At 34.8% G+C, this 21,518-nt stretch overlaps 1 protein-coding gene across 2 annotated transcripts in view; it reads right to left on the bottom strand.

Moving 5' to 3' along the window:
- ATF6 (activating transcription factor 6) overlaps nucleotides 1-21,518 on the bottom strand; it is a 192,650-nt gene that overhangs the window by 132,833 nt on the left and 38,299 nt on the right. For both annotated transcript variants that reach the window (XM_063104250.1, XM_063104252.1), the window contains exons 8-9: nucleotides 11,702-11,887; nucleotides 10,667-10,758 (exon numbers count right to left, since the gene is read on the bottom strand). In XM_063104250.1, coding sequence (XP_062960320.1) covers nucleotides 10,667-10,758; nucleotides 11,702-11,887 — 278 coding nt within the window. The remainder of the gene's footprint in view (nucleotides 1-10,666; nucleotides 10,759-11,701; nucleotides 11,888-21,518) is intronic.

The raw sequence follows: 21,518 nt of genomic DNA, 5'->3' as shown, positions 1-21,518 counted from the left end.
ATGCTCTGCCCCCTCACCATGTGATGCCCAAACAGCACCTTGGGACTACGCAAAGATTCTCCACCAGCAAGAAGGGCCCTCACCAGATGCACCCCCTTAACCTTGGACTTCCCAGCCTCCAGAACTGGAAGAAATATGTTCCTTTTCTTTATAAATTACTCAGTCTCTGGTTTCAGTTATAAGCAACAGAAAATGGGTTAAGACAGAAAATCTGTTTTGTCTCTCAGCTGTTATTAAGATATTCTCTTTGCATCTGGTGTTCTGCAATCTCACTAGGAAGTATCTAGATATGGATATCTTTATTTTTTGTTTATCCAATTTTCTTTTTATATGTTTTTCCCTAGATTTTTTTTTTTTTTGGCAGCTGGCCAGTAAGGGGATCCTTGACATTGGTGTTAAAACACCACACTCTAACCAACTGAGCTAACTGGCCAGCCCCTGAACTTCTTTATTTATCCTAAGTCTGCCAAATCTGAGGATTGTTGTCTTTCATCAAATCTAGTAAATTCTACATTTATTTATCTCTTCATATATTGTGTTCCCCCATTTTCTCTATTATCTCTTTTGGGTATTCCATTTTGATGTATACTGGACCTTGTCTCTCTATTCTTTACTCCTGTCTCTCTTTCAATATATTTTAGTTTTTAAAATTTTTAAACTTTTCTTTATGAAACAATTTCAGACTTACAAAAGAGTTACAAAAAGCAGATGGTCCATATACCCTTTCTCCAGCTTCCCTGAATGTTAACATTTTAAATAACAATGGTACAATAAGCAAAAACAGGAAATTTAACTTTGATCTACTGATCTTATTCAAATTAACTAATCTATAGTTCTTACTCATATTTCACCAAATGTCCTAAAACTGTCATTTTTCTGGGCCAGGATCACACATTACATTTACTTGCTCATGTCTCCTTCGTCTCCTCCAATCTTAGAAAGTTCCTCAGCCTTTCCTTGACTTTATGACCTTGACATTTTTGAAGATTACAGGCTATTTATTTTGTAGAGTGTCCCTCATTTGGTTACACCTGATGTTTCTTCAGGATAAAATTCAAACTATGCATTTTTTGGCATCAATATCACAAAAGTGATATTGCGCCCTTTTCAGTGTAACACATCAGGAAGTACAAGATGTCAATATGTCTTGTTACTGGTGATGTGACTTTGATTACTTGGGTATGGTGGTGTAACCTCATGCTCTAATATTTCATGTTTTCCACCTCTTTGTCTCTCTCTGTGTTACATTCTGTATAATTTCTTCAGATCCATCTTCCCATTCACTATTTCTTTCTTCAAATGTGCCTATTTTGTTGTTTTCACCTAAAAATTGTTTTTCTAATTTTAACTCATTCATTAGTATATTCCCAGATATTTTTTAAACGTCCTGGTCAATTCTAATAGTCTTTTGTTCCTTTATGATATTTTAATTCCTTTTTTTACTTAGGATTTATTTTACATTTTGTATCTGATAATTCAAATATCTGTAGTCTCTCAAAGTCTGATTCTGTAGTTTATTTCCTCTAACTCTTGTTCATGGCGGTTTGTTTCCTGGTGTTTTTAATGACTTTGGGAGGAAAAGAGGAGATGGATGCTTATGTTCAATTGGATCTCTATCTACGGCAATTATTTTAGGATGGGTGTCCTTGAAGTAGCTTCCTCTTAGAAGGATTTGCATTTGCTTTTGCTGGGTGCGTGGAGGTCACCAACACAGAGCCAATTAAACGGAATTTTGGGCTTGTTTTTTTAGGGGATCACACCAGTAGTAATATAAATTCAGGCTCAAACATGCATGAGTTAGGGACTTGTGGGAAAGAATTATCAGGAAAGACTTTTTCTTTATTTCTACTCTACTCAAACCCAAAACCAAGACAGATACTTACCAATAGTCTCCCTGTGTAGTATGGCAACCTGTTTCTTTTTTTGCTTTTAGCAGCCAAGAATGTCATTCTTTGGAAGTTCCAGCTTTATTTGAGTTCCAGCTCAATTGTGATTCCCATCTTGTTTGGGTCCTGAGCTTTCTTTCCTATTCCCAGACTCTAGGCAAGGATGGGGATATAAATCCAGAACAGCACTTCCAATGCTTGTTTATCATTACAGATTCATAATCTTAATATGAAGTCCTCTGAGAAGTCCTTAACTTGTGTTCAGTTAAACCATGATATAAAATTGTTTTGATATATGTTTTAATCAAGCATTTTCTGGCATGCTAAACTGCAATGAGATTCTCTGTACCTTTAGCCCACCATATTGCCCAAAACAGAAGTCCCTAAGGTTTCCTGAACAACAGTAGGGGAAAAAACACTTCATGGTACAGTAAAAAAGGCAGGGTTTGCAATGATAATTTTTAAAAAGAGACCTTGGTTAAATTCCAGGTTCTTCAACTATAAACTATGACTAATAATCATAGAATTAACCCCATGGGTAGTAAGAGAGAATAGAGTTTCCTACCAGTCCACATTTGTCATGTTTGCCATTCCCTGCTGCCTAGAGTTAACTATTTTTATAGACCACCCAGAAGAGGTCAGCTCCCTCAATACAAAAATAGTTAGATGCCTTCTTTACCATCCATAAAACATCAATAAGTTCAGAAAAACTAACCCTTTTAAGTCTGTTTAATTTTCTTTTTCTGTGTGATGACTATTCAGTAACCCAAAACTCTTCAAATTAGTCAGTTCTGCTGCTGCATATTACCTCTGACAAATTCTCTTACTTTCGATTTAAGACTTCTTTACATTTCATCACCAAATGCCTTTAGGAAATGTTTCTTAATGCATATCTGTATTTGGCAAACTTGTGTGTTACATATTTTTTTTTTACCTGGACCCACACAAATAAGACACAAAAGTTCAATTCTACATTGAACACCTGAAACAACATCAATAATTTTATTGTGGTAATGTGCTCTGCTCTAAAAGAGTTCAGGTTCTTAAATTTAAAATGCTTTGGAAATCCTTGGTTAAAATGTCTATTTGGCCAAACTTAATTTTGTGGTACCTGAAAAAAGTTCAGATAGAGCTCACAATCTGTTTTTTAAAGGCATGTAAATTTTCAGCACCAATTAAAACATAATAATGCTTGGTTTCTAGATACATAAGACCAGAGATATGGAAGGTGTTCAATAAATACCTTCCAAGCGGTACTAAAAAGGTTCAAGTGGGAAGTGCCGGCTCCTCTGACAGACTCCCAGACCTGAGAAGATCTTGCAGTGAAGAGACTGCAAACAATGGAGCCAATCAAGAAATGCTTTTGAATAATACAAACGATGGAACACCTTGATTCCCAACCTTTGGTTCAGGGACAAGTTTCAGTATTTCAAATCATTGTTGTTCTCTGGGCTTTGATATTTCACTGTTTATGCCAAATTTTGTCTAGAAGAAACAGTTCTTGGTTTTTCTGAGTTTCACAGCCAGTTTCTTCCCTATTTCCTTCTTGGGGTCTGGAGATATTCCAACTTGTTAAGATACTTTTATATTTCTTCCTTCCTTCCAGCTCTTCTCTTTGTTGCTTTACTTCAATTAAAGCCTTTCAACATGTTTTTAAAATTTGAATAGATCCTATTATTCCCACTACTTCTTGGCTTTCTGTTCCTAAAGACTCATGCAGAGAAACACACAGATTTCAGCTGATTGATCCTAAATTTTCAAGTATTTATACTTTCTCCATTTCTTAATTCCCTTTTCTGTGCTGTCCATCTAATTCTTCTTTTAATACGAACCTTTTCTTGATAATATGGGGACCATCATCTTTTCTTTTCATAATTGATTGTTCTACCACGAAAATGAGATCCATCCCACAAGACCCCTCTACCTCAGCAGCTTTGAAGATCATTAATTCATTAAAACTTTTTCTGTTCTAGTCTTTTTTCCACAAATTTCTAATGACTGATGAGGGCTTCTACAACAAGATCTCTCCCCTAATCCCATCCCCACTTCCTGCAGCATAATCCTTTCTCTTTATTTGTTCATCAAAGGCTGTTGCATAAAGCCTCCCGTAATTGTAACTATTAGTTATTGATTACTTCTATGTTCCACCAGGAATATGCCTGTGATATAAAGGAAATATATATTTGGTCTTTGTCCTTCGTTGCTGGCAGAGAGCTCCTAAAACCGTTGGAATATCCTGAGTGACAGGAGGTGAGTGGAGCATTTTTGTTATTCAAAATAAGCCACTTCCAACCACACCTGAGTTTATGCTAATGAGGTGACTCCTGGAGATGAAGGCTGATTAGTAGAGCCAATCATGTGATAAATGGGTGGCAACTTTCAGCCCCACCCCTCAACCTCCAGGAAGGAGAGAGGAGCTGGAGATTGAGTTCAATAGCCAATGGCCAATGGCTTAATCAATCATGCCCACATAATGAAGCCTCCATATAAACCCTAAACAATGGGGTTTGGAGAGCTTCTAGGCTGGCAAACACAAGGAGATGCTGGGAGGGTGGTGCACCCAGAGAGAACATAGAAGCTCTGCACTCATGCTCTATACCTTGCCCTATGTTATCTCTTCCATTTGTCTTGTCCTATGTATCCATTTTTATAATAAACCAGTAATAGTAAGTAAAGTATTTCCCTGAGTTTTGTGAGCTGTTCTAGCAAATTATTAAGCCTCGGGAGCAGGGGTCATGGGATTCCCCAACTTACGGCCAGTTAGTCAGAAGTAATAGATCACAACCTGGGACTTGTAACTGGTGACTGAAGTGGAGGATAATCTTGTGGGACTGAGCCCTTATCCAGGAGGAGCTTGTGCTAACTCTGAGTAGTAAATGTCAGACTTGAGTTAAACTGTAGGATACCCAGTTGTTGTCCCAAGAATTGAAAAATTGCTAGGTATGGGAAACCCACACATTTAGTGTCAGAAGTGTTATGAAAAGAAAAACAGTTTTTCCCTTTTTTGAAGCCTAAGTCTGTATATAACATCTACACAATTCTTCCTTATCCTACGGTTGCTTACATATCTGCTTCTCCTACTAGCCTGTACTTCATTTGTGTGTGTCCCTGGTTCTTTGCTCAGCACCTGGCAAACAAGAAGTGTTCTATAAATATTTGCTGTATGTCTGACTGAATAAATAAATGAGTACCTCATATAGCACTTCAGATAAGAAATGAGGAACTAAAAGCACACACAGTTTTTGAGCAATAGAAAATAAACAAATATAAATGTACATCTGTTCTGGGGTGAACGTTGTATTATCTCTACAGGAGAAAATTAAAGAATTAGATAACATTATCTTAGACCTTATAGCTAGGATAATATATGCATAAATAGAATTTAATAATAATATAGAGCAAGACTTCAACAAGTGGAAGAAAATGTCTGTGACAAGTTGCATAACTGATGAAAAGTGGTTGAATAAAGCAATACCAAGAATGTCAGTGGGGAAACTTCTTGAAATCATACATAAAATTTAAAACATAATTGAAAGAGAGAAGGAAGTTCTTTCAGTTCAAGAATGGTGTACATAAAGGTACAAAAGTAGGAATTAGTAAACATATGCAGAGTATGGCAGGTTAGTTGTCAATAAATACTAGAGACACATTTAATGCAAATACGTGGTTTTATAGCAACTTATATAAAAAGAAAGGATTTTTTTATCCAGACTACAAGTAATTTTTTAAAAGGGAAATACAACTGGCTAAAGACATGAAAAAATAACTTACTATTAACTGGGTGGGGGGAGACACTCATTCACTCATACCACAAATATTTATTGAGTGACTACTATATGCCAGGCACGGTTCTAAGCACTGAAAAACAAAAGAGATAAAAATCCCTGAAGGGAAAGAAAGGAAATAAAATAAATGAGTAAATCACATAGTGTACTAGAAGGTGGGAGGTGCTATGTAGAAAAGTGAAGGAAGAGAGAGGAGAGAGTGTGGTGGTAGAATCAGGGGTGGCCACTTAGAGAAGGTAGTCCAGAAAAGCCTCAATGAGGTGGCATCTGAGCTAAAACCTGATAGAAGAATTTCTGGGGGAGGAGCATTGCAGGCAGTGAGAATAACAAATGTGAAGAGCCTGATGTGGGAGCATGCTTCATGTGTCTGAGGAAGAGCAAGGAGGCCAGTGCGGCAGAAGGAAAGATAACATTTTTGATCCAAAAGCTAGGCAAATATAAAAAAGAAAAACAAAAAACCCAAAACTCACAATATCAAGTGTTAGGAAATGTGAGGAGAATGACACTCCTTTCACTTGCTGGTGGGAATATAAACTGGTACAGTCTTTTTGGAAGGCAATTTGGCAGAATCTACCACAATATTCATACCCTCTAACTCCAGTCTAGATTTGCACATCAACAGGGGAATAGTTAAAAAGATTATAGCAGCCTCAAAAAAAAAAAACAAAAACAAACAAAAAAAAAAAAAAAAAAAGATTATAGCAGCAACTCTAGAACTTTGCCTTGGGGTTCTAAGCAGTCCAAGGAGCCCCAGGGATCCCAAAATTCCTTCATAGGGTCAGCAAGGATCTCGTTTTTCCTACTATATACCTATATGAGTCTGAATTTTCTTCATTCATTTCAACCCAAATATCACAACAGACTGTGTGAAGAAACATGAGAATCCTGCTAGCCTCTATTAAGTCAGACATCAAAGCTTTATGCAAAAATATAGAATAATGCCACTAAATTTTTGGAGGTTTGGAAAATATAGTCGTTTTTCATAAAAATGGTGTTTATGTTAATTTGCAATGGCTGATTATTATTTAAATGAATTAATAAGTTCATTATAAGTTAACATTAATAAGTTCATTAATAAGTAACAAATTAAAATCTATTTTAATTTCTAATATAATAAATATCAGTATATATAAGCCACATAATCAAAACTTATTTGGGACTCTCAGTAATTTTTAAGGGTATAAAGGAGTTCCCAAGACCTAAAGTTTTAGAAGTTTAAATTATGGTATATCCATACTATAGAAAACTATGCAGCTATTAAAAGAGAATAACGTACTGATATATTTTAAAGTGAGAAAACAAATAATATGCATATAATCCCTTTTACGTAAAACCAAATTTTAAAAACTATATACATATGAACACAGACACAAACACAAATGTGTATATACACACATTTGTACATGGCGTTTACTCCATATGAAATGTTCTTCCTATATTTACCTAAATAACTCGTAATCTTCTTTTAGATCTTTAACACAATCACCCCTTTCTCAGAAAAACCTTGCCTTATTTCACTAAGTCAAGTGAACCCATTACATGGTTCCATGATATCATGTACCTTTCCTTCATGGCACCTGACATTGCTATAATTTTGCATTTATTTGTGTACTCATTTTGATTAATATATGTCACCTATCTTAGATTATAAATCCATGAGGGCCAGAACCAAGTTAGTTTTGCTCACCCTTACATTCTTAGTCTTGTATTATATCTAACACTCAGTAAATATTCAATAAATATATTCTGACTGAATTATAAAGTAATATATGGTTCCAGGTTTGGAAACCTGGAAAAAATTGTTTATAAAGAATTGGAGAAAGTGAAGAAGCTAGAAAGAAGTGAGCTAGAATCCTTTCACTTTTTACTCTACATAGTTCTATACTTACTAAAATTTTTACAAAGAACATATATTCATTCATCTATTACTCTGGAAATTAAAAATAAATAAAGAATTATTTTGACAACTGTTCTGCAAATCTTAAATTATTCTAAAATAAAAGTTTTAAAAAATTATTTCAAAAAAATAAAATAAAAAATAAACAAAGAGGTAAAGATACATTAAAAAAGAAAAGGAAGAGAAGGAGCAGCTTCTGTGAAGATAAAAGTTAGACTCTTCATGGTAGAGCTACATAGGGTCACCTTAAAAAGCTGACATTTAAATATAAGAAAATTAAAACCTATAGCTCTGTTTCCATGAATGGATGTGGAAGAAAGTCATGGGAGAGAAGTCAGTGGAAAAATCATTATTCAAAGAGAGTGTGGACAAATGAATGTAGCTGGAGAAGTTCTGCCAAATGACCTACAGCCATGCAGCCTTCTCTGGTACTAGAGGATCCCATTATTGAATTTTGAATGTTGCTGGTGACTTTGTATTCACTTTATAGTTCTAATTCAACTGATTTATGGAATTTTATTATTTTCAAGTTTCTCAGTCTGGAGGACAAAGTTTAGATTAGAATGTTTCTTTTCTTCTTTATTAATTAAGAGATAGCCCTTCATGAATAATAGAAGTCCCATTCCTCAAACACAAAAATTAACACGTCAATACAATTTTAATATTAATAATATGGGCAAAATGTCCACAGTATGTAACGAAGAAAGTAGTAAAAAAAAATTAATAATTCAAATGCTTGTTTCAGGTATCTCTTCTGCATATTCTATGTAACATGGCCAATATAATTTGAACTTACAGAAATAGGCCAACTCAAAATTATGACTTCTTTGTACTGAAATGTCTTAGTATACTAATTTAAAATAGATGGATCTCTGGGATTCTATGATGGAATATCAAATGCTCTGGAGAGTTGTGCGAATACCAAATGATAACAAAAGTTGAATACAAGATTCCACATTTATTTTTTGGAAACCAACTATGCAGAGATAAAATTGGAGTGACCTAGCTCAGCCATCAAACATGTGAAAAAGATATGGGGATATTAATTATACAGCTCTTAAAAAGAGCTAATACAATCTTAGGCTGTATGAAAAAAAAGAGCTCTTAGGAAATAAGAGTTTCACTACATTCTACATAGGGCAGAATATATGTGAGGAAATGTATTCAGATCTGGATGTCACATTCCAACATGTACAGGGATAAAGAATGACAAGCACAAAGCCTGGAACACTGAAGCAATTCAGTTTGAAGTGAATGAATGAGTGTTCAGAAGAGGGGAACTAGGGCAGTGAAAGGATTTGAAAAGTAAATCACATGACAAATAATGAAGAAAGTAGGATGTTAAGCCTGGGCATAGGGCCAGAAAAAAAAAAAGACAGAAAAATAAAGATAACATAATTATGTTCAAGCACATAAAGAATTGTCAGAAGTACATTTCACTGAAAATTTAACCAAAAGCTAAATGACCATCTGCTAAAGTTTCCTGCATCCTAAAAAGAATCTACTTAATCCTCCCATTTTCTTCCTGCCCATTCCCTGCAAAGTTCTTAAAAGGATAATCCATACTCACTCTCTCTACTTCCTAAATTCTTTTCAGCAAAACTAGCAAAGTGTTGATAACTACAGAGGTTGGGTGATGGGTATAAAGGGGTTCACTATACCTTTTTCTTTAATTTTCTAAATGTTTGAAAATCTTCATAACAAAAAGTTTTATTAATAAAAAGGATTATTCAACTTATAACTCCTTTCAGTTCCCAACCAGCTTTAATATAAACTTCACTCCTACCCTTACTAAATCTGCTTTCCAAGATTACCATTGACCTGCTAATTGCCACATTTAGCTATCTGCCTCTCCCAAGATCTCAGCAGCATAAATACCAGTGCCCAAGACTCTCTTGAAACTCTTTTTACTTTGGCTTCAGAAAACCACACTCTTCCAGTTCTGTCCCGAACTCTATTTGCTCTGAGTTTCTTTTCCTGAGTCTATTTGCTGTTCATGCTGGTGTTCCCCGGATTCTTATTACTCTCCTTCCTTTACTTGTCCTTGTTGGATAATCTCATCCACTCCACCTACCTATGCCTGTTTGTCTGTCTATCTATCTACCTACCTACCCATAATGGTAATTCTCAATATCTAGTCAGTGTCACAAACTTTCCATACTAAAAATAAAAACCAGTGTCTTCCATCATAAAACTATCCATCTTTCTATGTTTGCTACCTCAGATAACGGCACCACCATTTAGTCCCTCAAGATAGAAATTTTGGAATTACCTTTAACTCCCTCTCTTCTTCCTCATGTCCCAACATTGTACTAGTTATCAAATCCCACAGAGTCTGTATCAGAGATGTACCTTGAGAAAGCCCCTCCTTTCCATGGTCCAGACTCTCATCTATTACCTGAAATACATCAAGTCTCTTGATGCTGTCTCTGCCAATAGACTCCCCTCAGTTCAGTCCATTCTCAATACAGCCCTCAGAGTTATCTTCCTAATATGCAAAGCTGAGTATGCTGCCCTCTGCTGAAAAACCTAGGGATGCCTCCTTGTATTCAGTAGTATCCTACGCCCATCATAATATGGCCCCACCTATACTTCTAGCCATATATCTAGCCTCATGCACGCACCCCATATGTACAAGATACACTGAACTTTTCACTTTTTTCTGAAAATATCATGTCATTTCATAATTGTACCCTCTGTTTGGCATGTCTTTCTCATACTTTCCATAAGGCAAACTGGTATCACATTTCCTAATCACTCAGTCATTCAGCAAAAAAAGTACAGAGCAGCTATCAATCCAATATGAACCTTTACCTCAAGGAACTCATACTCTCATATATGTTCTTGTAGTACTTTGTTCATACTGCTATTATTACACTCACCACATTTTACTATAGTCATCCTTTCACCTGTCTCTCCTCCCAGGTGTATCATGAGATCTTTCAAGGCATGGTTCCTGTCTAATTAATTAATTACTCTTTACACATCTAGGATGCTGATTTTGTAAAAAAATAAACCAGGTTTTCTCTAGCTTCTGACTAGAGATAAAGAATAACAAATAATGAAAATTTAAATTTTTAGTACTAGTATGTACTTACCTCATGGGTCCATAGTTTAGTATTATAAATGCCAATACTATCATCACACAGACAGCTCTTCGCTTTGGATTAGGGACTTTAAGCCTCTGGTTCTAAAGGAAATGACCACATTAAATATAGTTAAACTATACATCAATCTCACAAAAAGCAACACCTAAGATTTCTCCTCTTTACCAGTTATATGAATACTTTTCTTATTTTAAAAAAAAAAAACCTCAAAGGTCAGAAAATTGTTCAAAAGACTAGAAAAAAGCCTTCCAAGTTTCCTTTTCTAGCAGAGAGAAAAGGAGAGAAGCAAAAGAGAAAAAACATAGTAATCATTCTGTTGCAGTTGCCTCTTCACCCAAAAGGAAAGAATTCAACAATTTCATATTTTTATGAATGCCCAAAGAATTTTGAGATACTTCTGTAGTTTCTCTGTCTTTTAAATTATTGTTTTCAGTCACACACTGGAGTATTGCCATGTGTTTAAGGTCAAGATACAAAGAACACTATAAGAAGCCTCACTCAGTAGGCATCTATTTGGTTCAGAACAGCATTACAATGAGAAATCTTGAAAGCAGCAGATATCCCAAACAGAACTGAGAAAATTAACCTTCTTAGGACCAGCATGGCAACAGAATGCAAAAAATATAATAGTGGACAGGTAGACAGAGAAAAGATAAAAACATATTTTTTTTTGTATTGTTTCCTTTTTAAAAAGGGAAGACCTGGAAGGACTATTCAGGAGTCTCAATGTAATTCATTTAGTCAGAAAAGAGGGAGCTAAGGTAGTGGGCGAGGGGAAACCCAAGACAAGGAGACAACTTTTGTATGTAGATTGGGAGATACAATTCAAAAGGTCCTCTTTCAAATGCTTTATGGGAAATACAATTCAAAAGGTCCTTTGCAAATGTTTTACAACTTATTGTACCCTCCTTTTCCTCATACTATTGCTTTACATAATTTAGTTTAAGAAGTCAAAGTTTCTCAATTTATTTGTCAGAAAAAAAAATACTTTAATTCATCTCATCTGGCTCTATCACTAGCACTCACCTCTGATACAACTTCATCCAGCTGCCTCTTCAGTGTCCCATTCTCTCTCTTCAGTTGCTCGTTCTCTGAAAGGGCGGCCTTTAACCTTGCCTCTAACCCTAACATATACTCTTTCTTCTTCTTGCGGGACTGACAAGCAGACTCTCGATTTTTTATCATACGTTGCTGTCTCCTTAGCACAGCAATCTAGGAAAAGTTACAATGAATCAGAATATTCTCATTTTAGAATCAGATCAAAATAGATCAGAACATACTGATTTTTTACAATTATTTTAAACAACTATTGTTCAAAACATAGGTTACTGGCTGTTTTAAAACAGGTTTTTAAAAATACTGCTCAAACTAAGTAAATTAAAATTAAATAAATAAGGTTTTCTAAAACTTCAATGTTAAATAATTTCTTGTGGTGTTTTCTAAAGCTAATTTATTGACCTTCCAATTTTCCCTTTAGAAACTCCCTCAGAAAGTGTCTTTAAGTACATATGTACATACACATATACCTTTAATCTAGATTTCTGGCCCTGGATTAATTGACTGTGCTCCAGAGCCACTTTTCTACTTGTAGAGTCATTACTGCTACAAATTCAGTATGTGCAAACTGAATTCATTATCTCCCTCCACTTAGGTTTTTAAAAAATCTACCCATCTTCTATTAATATTAAGTATCCCTCAGGATATAAAAGAAGAAGTGTTCATTAACTATTATTTTTCTTTTATTCTCTATATTCACTCCCTCTCTCACTCACTCATTCACTCACTAAACGCATATTGAGTATATGCCAATGACCAAGTTTCTTCTAGTGAAAATGTGTCTCAGTTAATCCTTTATCTCTATTCACATTGCCACTCTCCTAATAGTCACTCATTAACGCATCCCTAGTCCCTAGACTTTTGCAATAGACTCCTAACTATTTAAACTGTTTTCCATCTCATCCTGTCTACCATTTCTAAGATAAATTGCCACCCCCTCCCCCCAAAAATGTTTATCTTACTACTCCATTGCAAAAACAAGCTAGCCACGCATCCTAGCTACCCACCTTTTCTTTCAAGGCCTTCCATAATGTGACTACCCCCTACCTGACCATATCTTCTGCCCTAACTCTACAACTATTCAAGTCATATCCTCCAATCTTATCATTTAAGGCTACTGCATAATCTCCACACATGTCTAACTCATTTCTTTATTCATACTGTGTACTCCCATTTGGAATACCATTTCCTCCACTAACCTAATTCTAAAGTCCTTCCAAACTCCAATTATTCTACCTCACTGATTTTTTTTCTGAACAACTTATGCCCTTCTAATTTAGACAATACACCAGAACACTCTAATGGTCACAACTGTTCCAAGAGTGTTACCTCTCTTTTTCCGTCTAAATTTTATACCTTAGAAACCAAAACCATGTCTGCTACTTTTTTGTTTAATACCCACAATATCTACCATAATCAAAACTTACTGAGCAAAATTATTTTTATGTTTTCTAAATTAAGTTATGAGCCCATTGTTACAGCATTAGTTTAATTTCGTTGGGAGAGAGGGAGAGGTAGCAAAATTAAGCCCATAAAAAGCACGAATAACAATATTTAACTGATTAGTGTAAGTACACAGATGGATGAATTACTGACTTCTATATTTTCTGTAATGAACTTTAAAAAATAAACATTCTACTGTGGAGTGTTAAATAACTCTTACTGAGACCAGTAAATAAAATTAAATAATTTAGTATAGATTTCTTTTAAAATAAGAACGCCATTCCCACCCTGATACTACATTTCCTAGAAACAGGTTATGCCAAATTTAACCAAGGGATCTTCCAGAACCAAATACTGTCAACAACCTTTCAATCAGAAACCACAAGGAAAAGAAACATTATATGAGATGTCAAAAAAGGATTTTTTTTCTTTTTTAATTGAAACTTAAAAGAATGCTGGCCTTATATAACCATCATCTATAAAACTTCCCTACAGAACAACTTTCCCACTCTTTAGTAATGCTTAAACACACATGTGTGCACACAACGCACACACACTCACAGCACAAAGCCATGATGGACTGATTATTCATCAATTTCAAACTATTCTCAGGACAATGACACTTTGTTCAGTCCACTGTTATTTTTAATGATCTTCATTGTTATTGAGAATGCCAGTATCCATAGTTAATATTTAATACTAGAGTGCTGAAGTATACAGAACACCAAGCAAGCACATAAAAGTTTCCCAGATGGAAGAGTTTATACTAAAAGTTAGTTAAAAAGCAACCTTACTTTTACTTATTTATTTATTTAGTTTTTGGTGGCTGGCCAGTATGGGGATCTAAACCCTTGACCTTGGTGTTACAAGGCCACAGTATAACCAGCTAAGCTAACTGGCCAGCCCAATGACCTTACTTTAAAGGCTAATTAATCTATGGAATTTGGAGAGACATACAGAAGGCATACCATTTAATAAGTTTCAAACAAAGATTAGGCATTTCTATAAACAATAAAATCACCTGCATACAGCATTATACAGCATCAACTTTATACACCATTAAAGTTTCAAAGACTGCCAATCCTCGTGCCTCATACTAAAAAATGAAAACCACCTGTGGTCAAATATTCATTTCTTTCCATAGAAAATGATAGATTATAGTAGTTCTGAAAATAAATATTCAGTACTACAATAAATACAGGGTAAAGACAGTAAAAATAAATGAAGCCCACAGGAATCACCAAACACAGGACTCCAACTTTTTATCTCAGCAAGCTGTCTTCAGCTGCCTGAATATATAATATTTAAATTATTCTGTACTTCCTAGGCAAAAAATATACGCATGATTTTTAAACTAAACACACACACACACACACACACACACACACACACACACACACTGTGTGGTGTTTGGTGTTTTTTTTGGCAGGGGGGAGGAAGTTCCTTTATACGAAAAAAGGGATTACATTGTAACTCTGTCTTGTAAAACAATTTTTTTTTGCACATATAATGTAGCATAATCATCTTTGACATGCAATGAGAATGGCAGCATAGTATTTCAATTATCTTGATGGTTCATAATATATTTAATTAATCTCTTAATCGTCTTCATCATGTCAGACAAAAACGTTCAAATAAACTTTGTCTATCGGAAATTGATTTAAAAGCCAAAGAAGAAGTAAATTTCTTGTATATTTCTTCTAAATTAAATACATATATTATTACATATCATAGTAAAAACATTTATAGATACATTCTAAAAGGCATGTATAGCTAAAATCTTTGGCAAATTTAATTTGTGGCAATAATATTTTAAATATTCAAATAAATTAAATATTCTAATTTGATTTCTCTTAAGAATCTTTTTTTTTTCCCCCTAAAAGATGACCGGTAAGGGGATCTTAACTCTTGACTTGGTGTTATCAGCACCACACTCTCCCGAGTGAGCCACAGGCCGGCCCTTAAGAATCTTAAGTATACTCTTTTTTTCTCATAAAATTGTTTAAAGCAGAAAAAGGAAAAATTTAGACTTATACTGTCTCTACTCTTCTCAATTTCATGATAGCCGAAATTTTGTTTCACTCTTTCTATTAAGTTTTTTTTTTGTGTAGCATATAACTAGTTCCCATTCACTAAAAATTAAAGAAGGCTCATGACAGGCAACCTGAACCATTTACTTGGCAGAGTCAAGGAAGTAATCTTTACCCTGCAAATCCTTTCCTTTTTTTTTTTAAATAAAGAATGCCTTCTGATATATGGTATAATTTCCAGAATGAGAAAAGGTAGTAGACAAAGTCCCTGCTAGATTGTAGGTCCAGGCTGCCCCATCCAATCTCATCTTCTGAATGAAGGAAAAGAACAACCAATAGAGAGGTAAAGGCGGGAATATGCACCAGATGCTCTTAGGAAAGCTACAATATGGGCACAGCCTCTTGAAGAATGGAATGACCTGAGTCCTGTACAGAAGGATCTTCAAAGGATCCTCAGGGCAGTTTCCTGTACCTTCAGTTAATGACTTCTCTGCTTCCTGTCTCCCTAGAAATACTTGGTGTAGCTATATAAAAGTAATAGTAATTTAAGTCATTAAATGACAATTCTACACTAGAAGTCAGGTGTCCTTAATTCTTGACCCAGCACTGCAATGAATTATGTAATTGGAAGATCTTAGAAAAATTACTTCTCCTCTTGGAGTCCATTTATACATTAGCAAAAAGAGGAAGTTGCATCAGAACAGTGTTTTTGAAACAATTATAACTCGATGTCAGGTTGTATGATCAATTAGTGGATCACTACTGCCTTAAAAAAAAAATTGACATAAAAGCACAGGATAGAATTAAAAAAAATAGGGTGCTTTATATATAGTAAGAGTTTATTGCTTCATGAGACTGTAAATGAGAGAGACATGTAAAATACATTTCTTACTGTGGACTGTGGACAAGAAAGTTTAAAGCCACTCCATTAGTCCTCTAAAGGTCTCATCAAATCCAAAAACAAAATGGTTCTAGGGCTGATGCTAAACATATATACTTAATTATCATGTAGCACAATAATACTGTATCATAAAATATGGATCAGATTAACTCTTTATTAAGTTTTATCTGATACCACCAAATCACTCAAATAAAAGTCAGTCTTCATAAAACTTTGTCCCTCATGACTTAAAATTACCTGCTACCTTAATTTTTAAAAATTAAGTCTTAAACTACCTTAATTTTTTTAATTAAGAGAATACATTTGTAAAGGGAGAAAAAAGGGAGCAGGAAGTTTCAAGACTTAGGTAATTTTAAGTTTGCACTGCATCAGGGCTGCCTCAAAAGTAAAGCCCCATTAATGGAGCACAGAGTAATAACAACAGAACTGGACTGAGAGAAGACCTAGGCTTAAATCCTAACTCAAGTGTAACAGGTCAAATGATCGAGGTGAGGAGCAAATGCATAATAGACATGAAGGTTCTTTGTAAGCTATAAGGTACCATACAAATATAAGTTTCAGTTAAAAAAAAAAAATATATATATATATGTATATGTATATACATATATATATATATATCCTGCAGCAATGAACAGAGTGAGGAGGTAAAAATTCTCAATTCCATCAACAAGGAATCTCATACCTGCTCTGATAAAACTGCAACTAAAGCAATATCAAAAATATCTGCCCCCATTCCAGCTCCTGTTTTCAGATTTCAAATTAAAAAAAAAATACAAAAAAAATAAATAACCCCGACAAAACCATGAAATCTTTAGTCACTGCAGAAGCAGGAAAACAGGGCCTAAGAATAAAGATCTAATACACACTCCTCTAAGATCCCTCAGTTTGATCCTTACTCTGTATTAGGGTCCTGATTCCCCTCGAAGGGTGTTAAGAGGTTTAAAGTGAGTATTTGCAAGTTATGTACTTAGGAAAGTACCTGGCACATTAGCCATTTTAGCAATATGGCCTTGGCTGAACCAACTGATCCCTTCAGTGGTAAAATGATAATAAATAATGTTCACTTTACAAGGATTTTGTGGGAATAAAATAAGACTATGTAAAAATAAATGATTTATAGTCCAAAACAAATGTGAAGTACTGGAGGCTGGCCTGTTAACTCACTTGGTTAGAACATGTACTGATAACACCATGGTCAAGGGTTTGGATCCCCTTTTGGCCAGCTGCCAAGAAAACAAAACAATACAAAAACAAATATGAAGAACATATCAAAACTACATTAGAAAAGAGCTGAATTCTTCAAAAGAGTCAATGTCAAAAAGACAAAGGCAGTGAAAATGTTTCAAATTAAGGAGGCTAAAGAAATATTACAACTAAATGTACTATCTGACCTCACATTGGATCCTGTATTTCAGAGGGAAAAAATCCAATAAAAAATATTATATCAGCTGACAAAATTGTAACACTGACAGTTGACTGAAGTATTTTATCAGTGTAGATTGATGAAGCTGATAACTGTACTGTGATTATATAAGAGAATATCCCTATTCTTAGGAAATACACACTGAAATATTTAAGATAAAAGGACCAGAAGGCATAGTTTAGGAAAAAAATTGTGTGTTATGTATATGTGTGTATTTGTATGTGGATGAATGGATGGATAGAAAGGAAACAAAAAAATGGGGTAAAATGTTAACAAGTGAATCTGGCTAAAGAGTACACAGGTGTTCTCGGTACTATTTTTGTTTTTGCAACTTTTTAAAACTTTAAAATTATAAGCAAATACAAAATTGAATGCACACACACACACAGCTGCAGCGCACACACTTATAAGAAGGACATAAGATACTTTCCTTTAGAACTCATAATCAAGGGAGGTAAGAGCCACAGAAAATTCTAACCATAACACTTTTAATCTTTGAATATCATTCCTTAATCACTTGTTACCAGTCACAAGTTCTCTTCTGTTAACAATATTCTTTCACATAGTTGTAAAACAGTAATCTTCTGGAGGGCACACCCCTTCAAGAACATATAGCCATTGATACTTTCATTTAAAAAAATCTACCATTCTCCTTCATGAATTATTTGTATATTTTTTCCATTGATTTTTAGATATTATAACTTGCATTTTTCTCACCGATTTATAAATACTCTTTATATATATATTTTTTAAAACTATGAAAACTTGTACATGAATGTTCAAAGCAGCATTATCCATAATAGCCTAAAAGTGGAAACAACCTAAATGCCCACTAACTGAAGAATGGGTTATCCAAAATGTGGTATATCCATACAATGTCATATTATTCAACAATAAAAAGGAACAAGTAATGATACATTCTTCAACATGGTTGAACCTTGAAAAACATTATGATAAATGAAAGAAGCCATACACAAAAGGTCACATAGTGTATGATTCCTCAATATAAAATATCCAGAAGAGACAATTCTATACAAACAGAAAGTAGATTACTGGTTGCCAGGGCCCATAAAGGAATGAGGAATGACTACTAATGGGTATGAGGTTTCTTTTTAGGGTGATGAAAATATTCTGGAATTAGACAGCAGTGATGGTTACACAACTCTGTGAATATACTAAAAACCACTAAACTGTACACTTCAAAAGAATGAACCTTACAGTATGTGAATTTTATCTCAAAGAAGCTGCAAAAAAAAAAAAGACAACCTAGGAAGCTATGGACTCTCTCCCCAGACAAGTGCACATGCATACAAAGTGTCACAATTACATGAGGCAAGCGGTGAGGTGAGGAAAAGAAGATTGTCTATGGAAGCACTAAAACCTATCCACAGACTTCACTAAAAAGTCCTGTGACTGGCACTCTCACACAGTGAGAGTAGAAGAATAAATAAGAACTAGCCCGACGTAGGGCCATTTGGCAAAACCTGTCAAAATTGAAAAAGTACCTGTCTTCTGACTCTACAATTCCAATTCTAAGAATTTCACCTACAGATATTGTACATAAACAAAATGAAATAAGTACCCATTTTTCAACAGAGGAATGTTTATCAAGAAAAATATTGCAAAAATTTTAAATAATTATGGCACTCCTATAAAACAGACTAAAATGGAGTTATTAGAAGAGTAAGAGGCTGGCCAGTTAGCTCGGCTGGATAGAGCACAGCCTTGTAACACCAAGATCAAGGGTTTAGTTTCCCATACCAGCCAGCTGCCAATAAAAAAAAAAAAAGAACAAGAAAACTTTTGATGCACTGATATGGAAAGATCTCTAAGATGTATTAAGTGAGAAAAGCAAGTTTCAGGACAGCATGCATAGTATGCTACCATTTCTGTAAAATAAGTCAATAGGTAAAACTACACGTATTTATATATTAAAGAACCAGAAAAGATCCACACAACTAGTAAGAGTGACTGCTTCTGGGCAGGGGAACCAATTGGCTAGAAAGCACCTGGGGCATGATAGGACTGTCTCCCTAGAATAAGTACCCAGAGAAAGGGTACAAGAAGGGAAATCAGAAAAAAGAAAGAGATGTATTAAATTATTTATTAAGACAAATCAGCATACTTTAAAAACAATTATTTATTAAGTTTATCAAGATGCCAAAGCAAAAAATACAAAATAAAGAATGCTTAAGTTGCCATAACGTGAATCTATCTTAATGCAATACATCAGGATGGAGGGAAAAAAACTGTTCACTGCCTTTTCCAAAGCTACTGTAACCACCGATGAAATCTAACTGCCAAAATCTTTATTCAAAATAAATTTTTAGAAGCCCCAAACCTCCATTTAAAAGAAAAACTGCAAATATTTTAACAAACCATGTTTTTCTTTTATTTGCAAAAAGTCCCTTGTTGCAGCAAAGCCAAAAAGGAGTCAACACAGAAGTAATTTTTTTACTAAAATCTGGATAGCTTTTCAGATCCCCAAATCTTTCCAATGAATTTGTTCTGATGGATTCTTCTACTTTGCAGCCTATAGAAATATCATGATCTCAATGTCTTTCTTGTTAAAGAATTTAGTTACTAAAAAGTGTCTATTCATTATTTATCTTCTTAGATCGAAGCTAGCCACATAATTTAAGAAGATTCAGCTCACATTTTGACCTAACAGAATATCTATTCTTGGGTGTTACAGATTAAACAAGCAGCTTAAGTGTCTACAGAAGTTTTCCTTTTTTTCTGAAATAGAACACAAGCACCTTCCATTTTTCTGAGTTGCTTTGTATTGCAAGTAGATTATTGTAGACTCATATTTTTCTTGAGAGACATACTCTAGGGGTCTCTAGTGAGTTTTGCTCCTACATATTTTGCTGGGTATGCTAAAGATGCAAGGCCCTGACCACTCTACTCGGGCCATTTCTCAGGCTTGAGTTTCCAGCAAGCAACCTTGAAGGATGAGGTAAAGTCTCCCTCTGGACAATGAGGAGACTTGCTTCCTGCTTGCTTTCCACTTGCTTTAAAAGTGACAGATTCCCTAAGCTCATGTTTCTCCACTGCGGAAGAGGAACACTGTGTGCAGAGCATCCATCTGGTCCCATATCACATCATTCACATACTAACAATACTTAACAATATCTGACATCTCTAACTTAACTGTATAACACCATTTCTGGAGAAAAGAAATACAAAGTTCCAATTTGGTATGCCAGGGAAATCCCCTTCACATCATTTCTCACGTCTGCAAGCTAGTGAAAAGGGATTTCCCCCAGCACCTAGCTTCTTATGATGGCTCTAAGGATCCATGGCAGGGACTTCCAAAGAGAAGTCCTTTGGGGATGGAGAGAATCAAGGTCCCTAACGAGAGGATGAGAAAAAGTGTGCCAAGTGATGAAGGGTTCAGAACATGTTTGGTGGGGTGAATGAGCTAAAGGCAGGAAGACCTGGGACTTCCTGGCAGTACAGTCTGTATTCATTAATCAACCTCCTACCTGAGGTTATTTCTAGTTCTATGCTAGTTCTGGATCATTTTCTTTCCATTTTTCCCACCTACTAATTTCCATTATGAGTCTTTGCTCCACCTTGATCCACTATGGAAGATGCAAATATAATTTCACCACTTTTTTCCTGTTTTTTTATGCCAATAACCAAAACAATGTAATTCCATAACTTTAAAACCAGGGCAGTAATGTTTCATGAACTTTATGGGATTATGATATAGGTAGGCAGAAGTAGTGAGTGCAACACAGATTTAAACAGACTGCTTGTTTTCACGCCCTTAGTTTGACATCTGGCAACATTCAATAGCCCTTTAGAGAAAGATAAGAATGCTCCCTTATGAAGTCAACTTTGTAGTTCCAACATTGCCATTTATTAAGAAACTGCATAGAGAATTTCTACACCGAAATGAGAGACGATGGTCATTCTTTCCATTAGGATCAGAGCCAAAAACAAACCATATTTCTTGAAAACTTAGGTGAGGTTTCCAAGAGG

The sequence above is a fragment of the Cynocephalus volans genome, chromosome 8 (genome assembly GCF_027409185.1).
Source record: "Cynocephalus volans isolate mCynVol1 chromosome 8, mCynVol1.pri, whole genome shotgun sequence".
Classification (NCBI taxonomy): Eukaryota; Metazoa; Chordata; class Mammalia; order Dermoptera; family Cynocephalidae; genus Cynocephalus; species Cynocephalus volans.
This window is presented reverse-complemented; position numbering and strand designations above follow the sequence as displayed.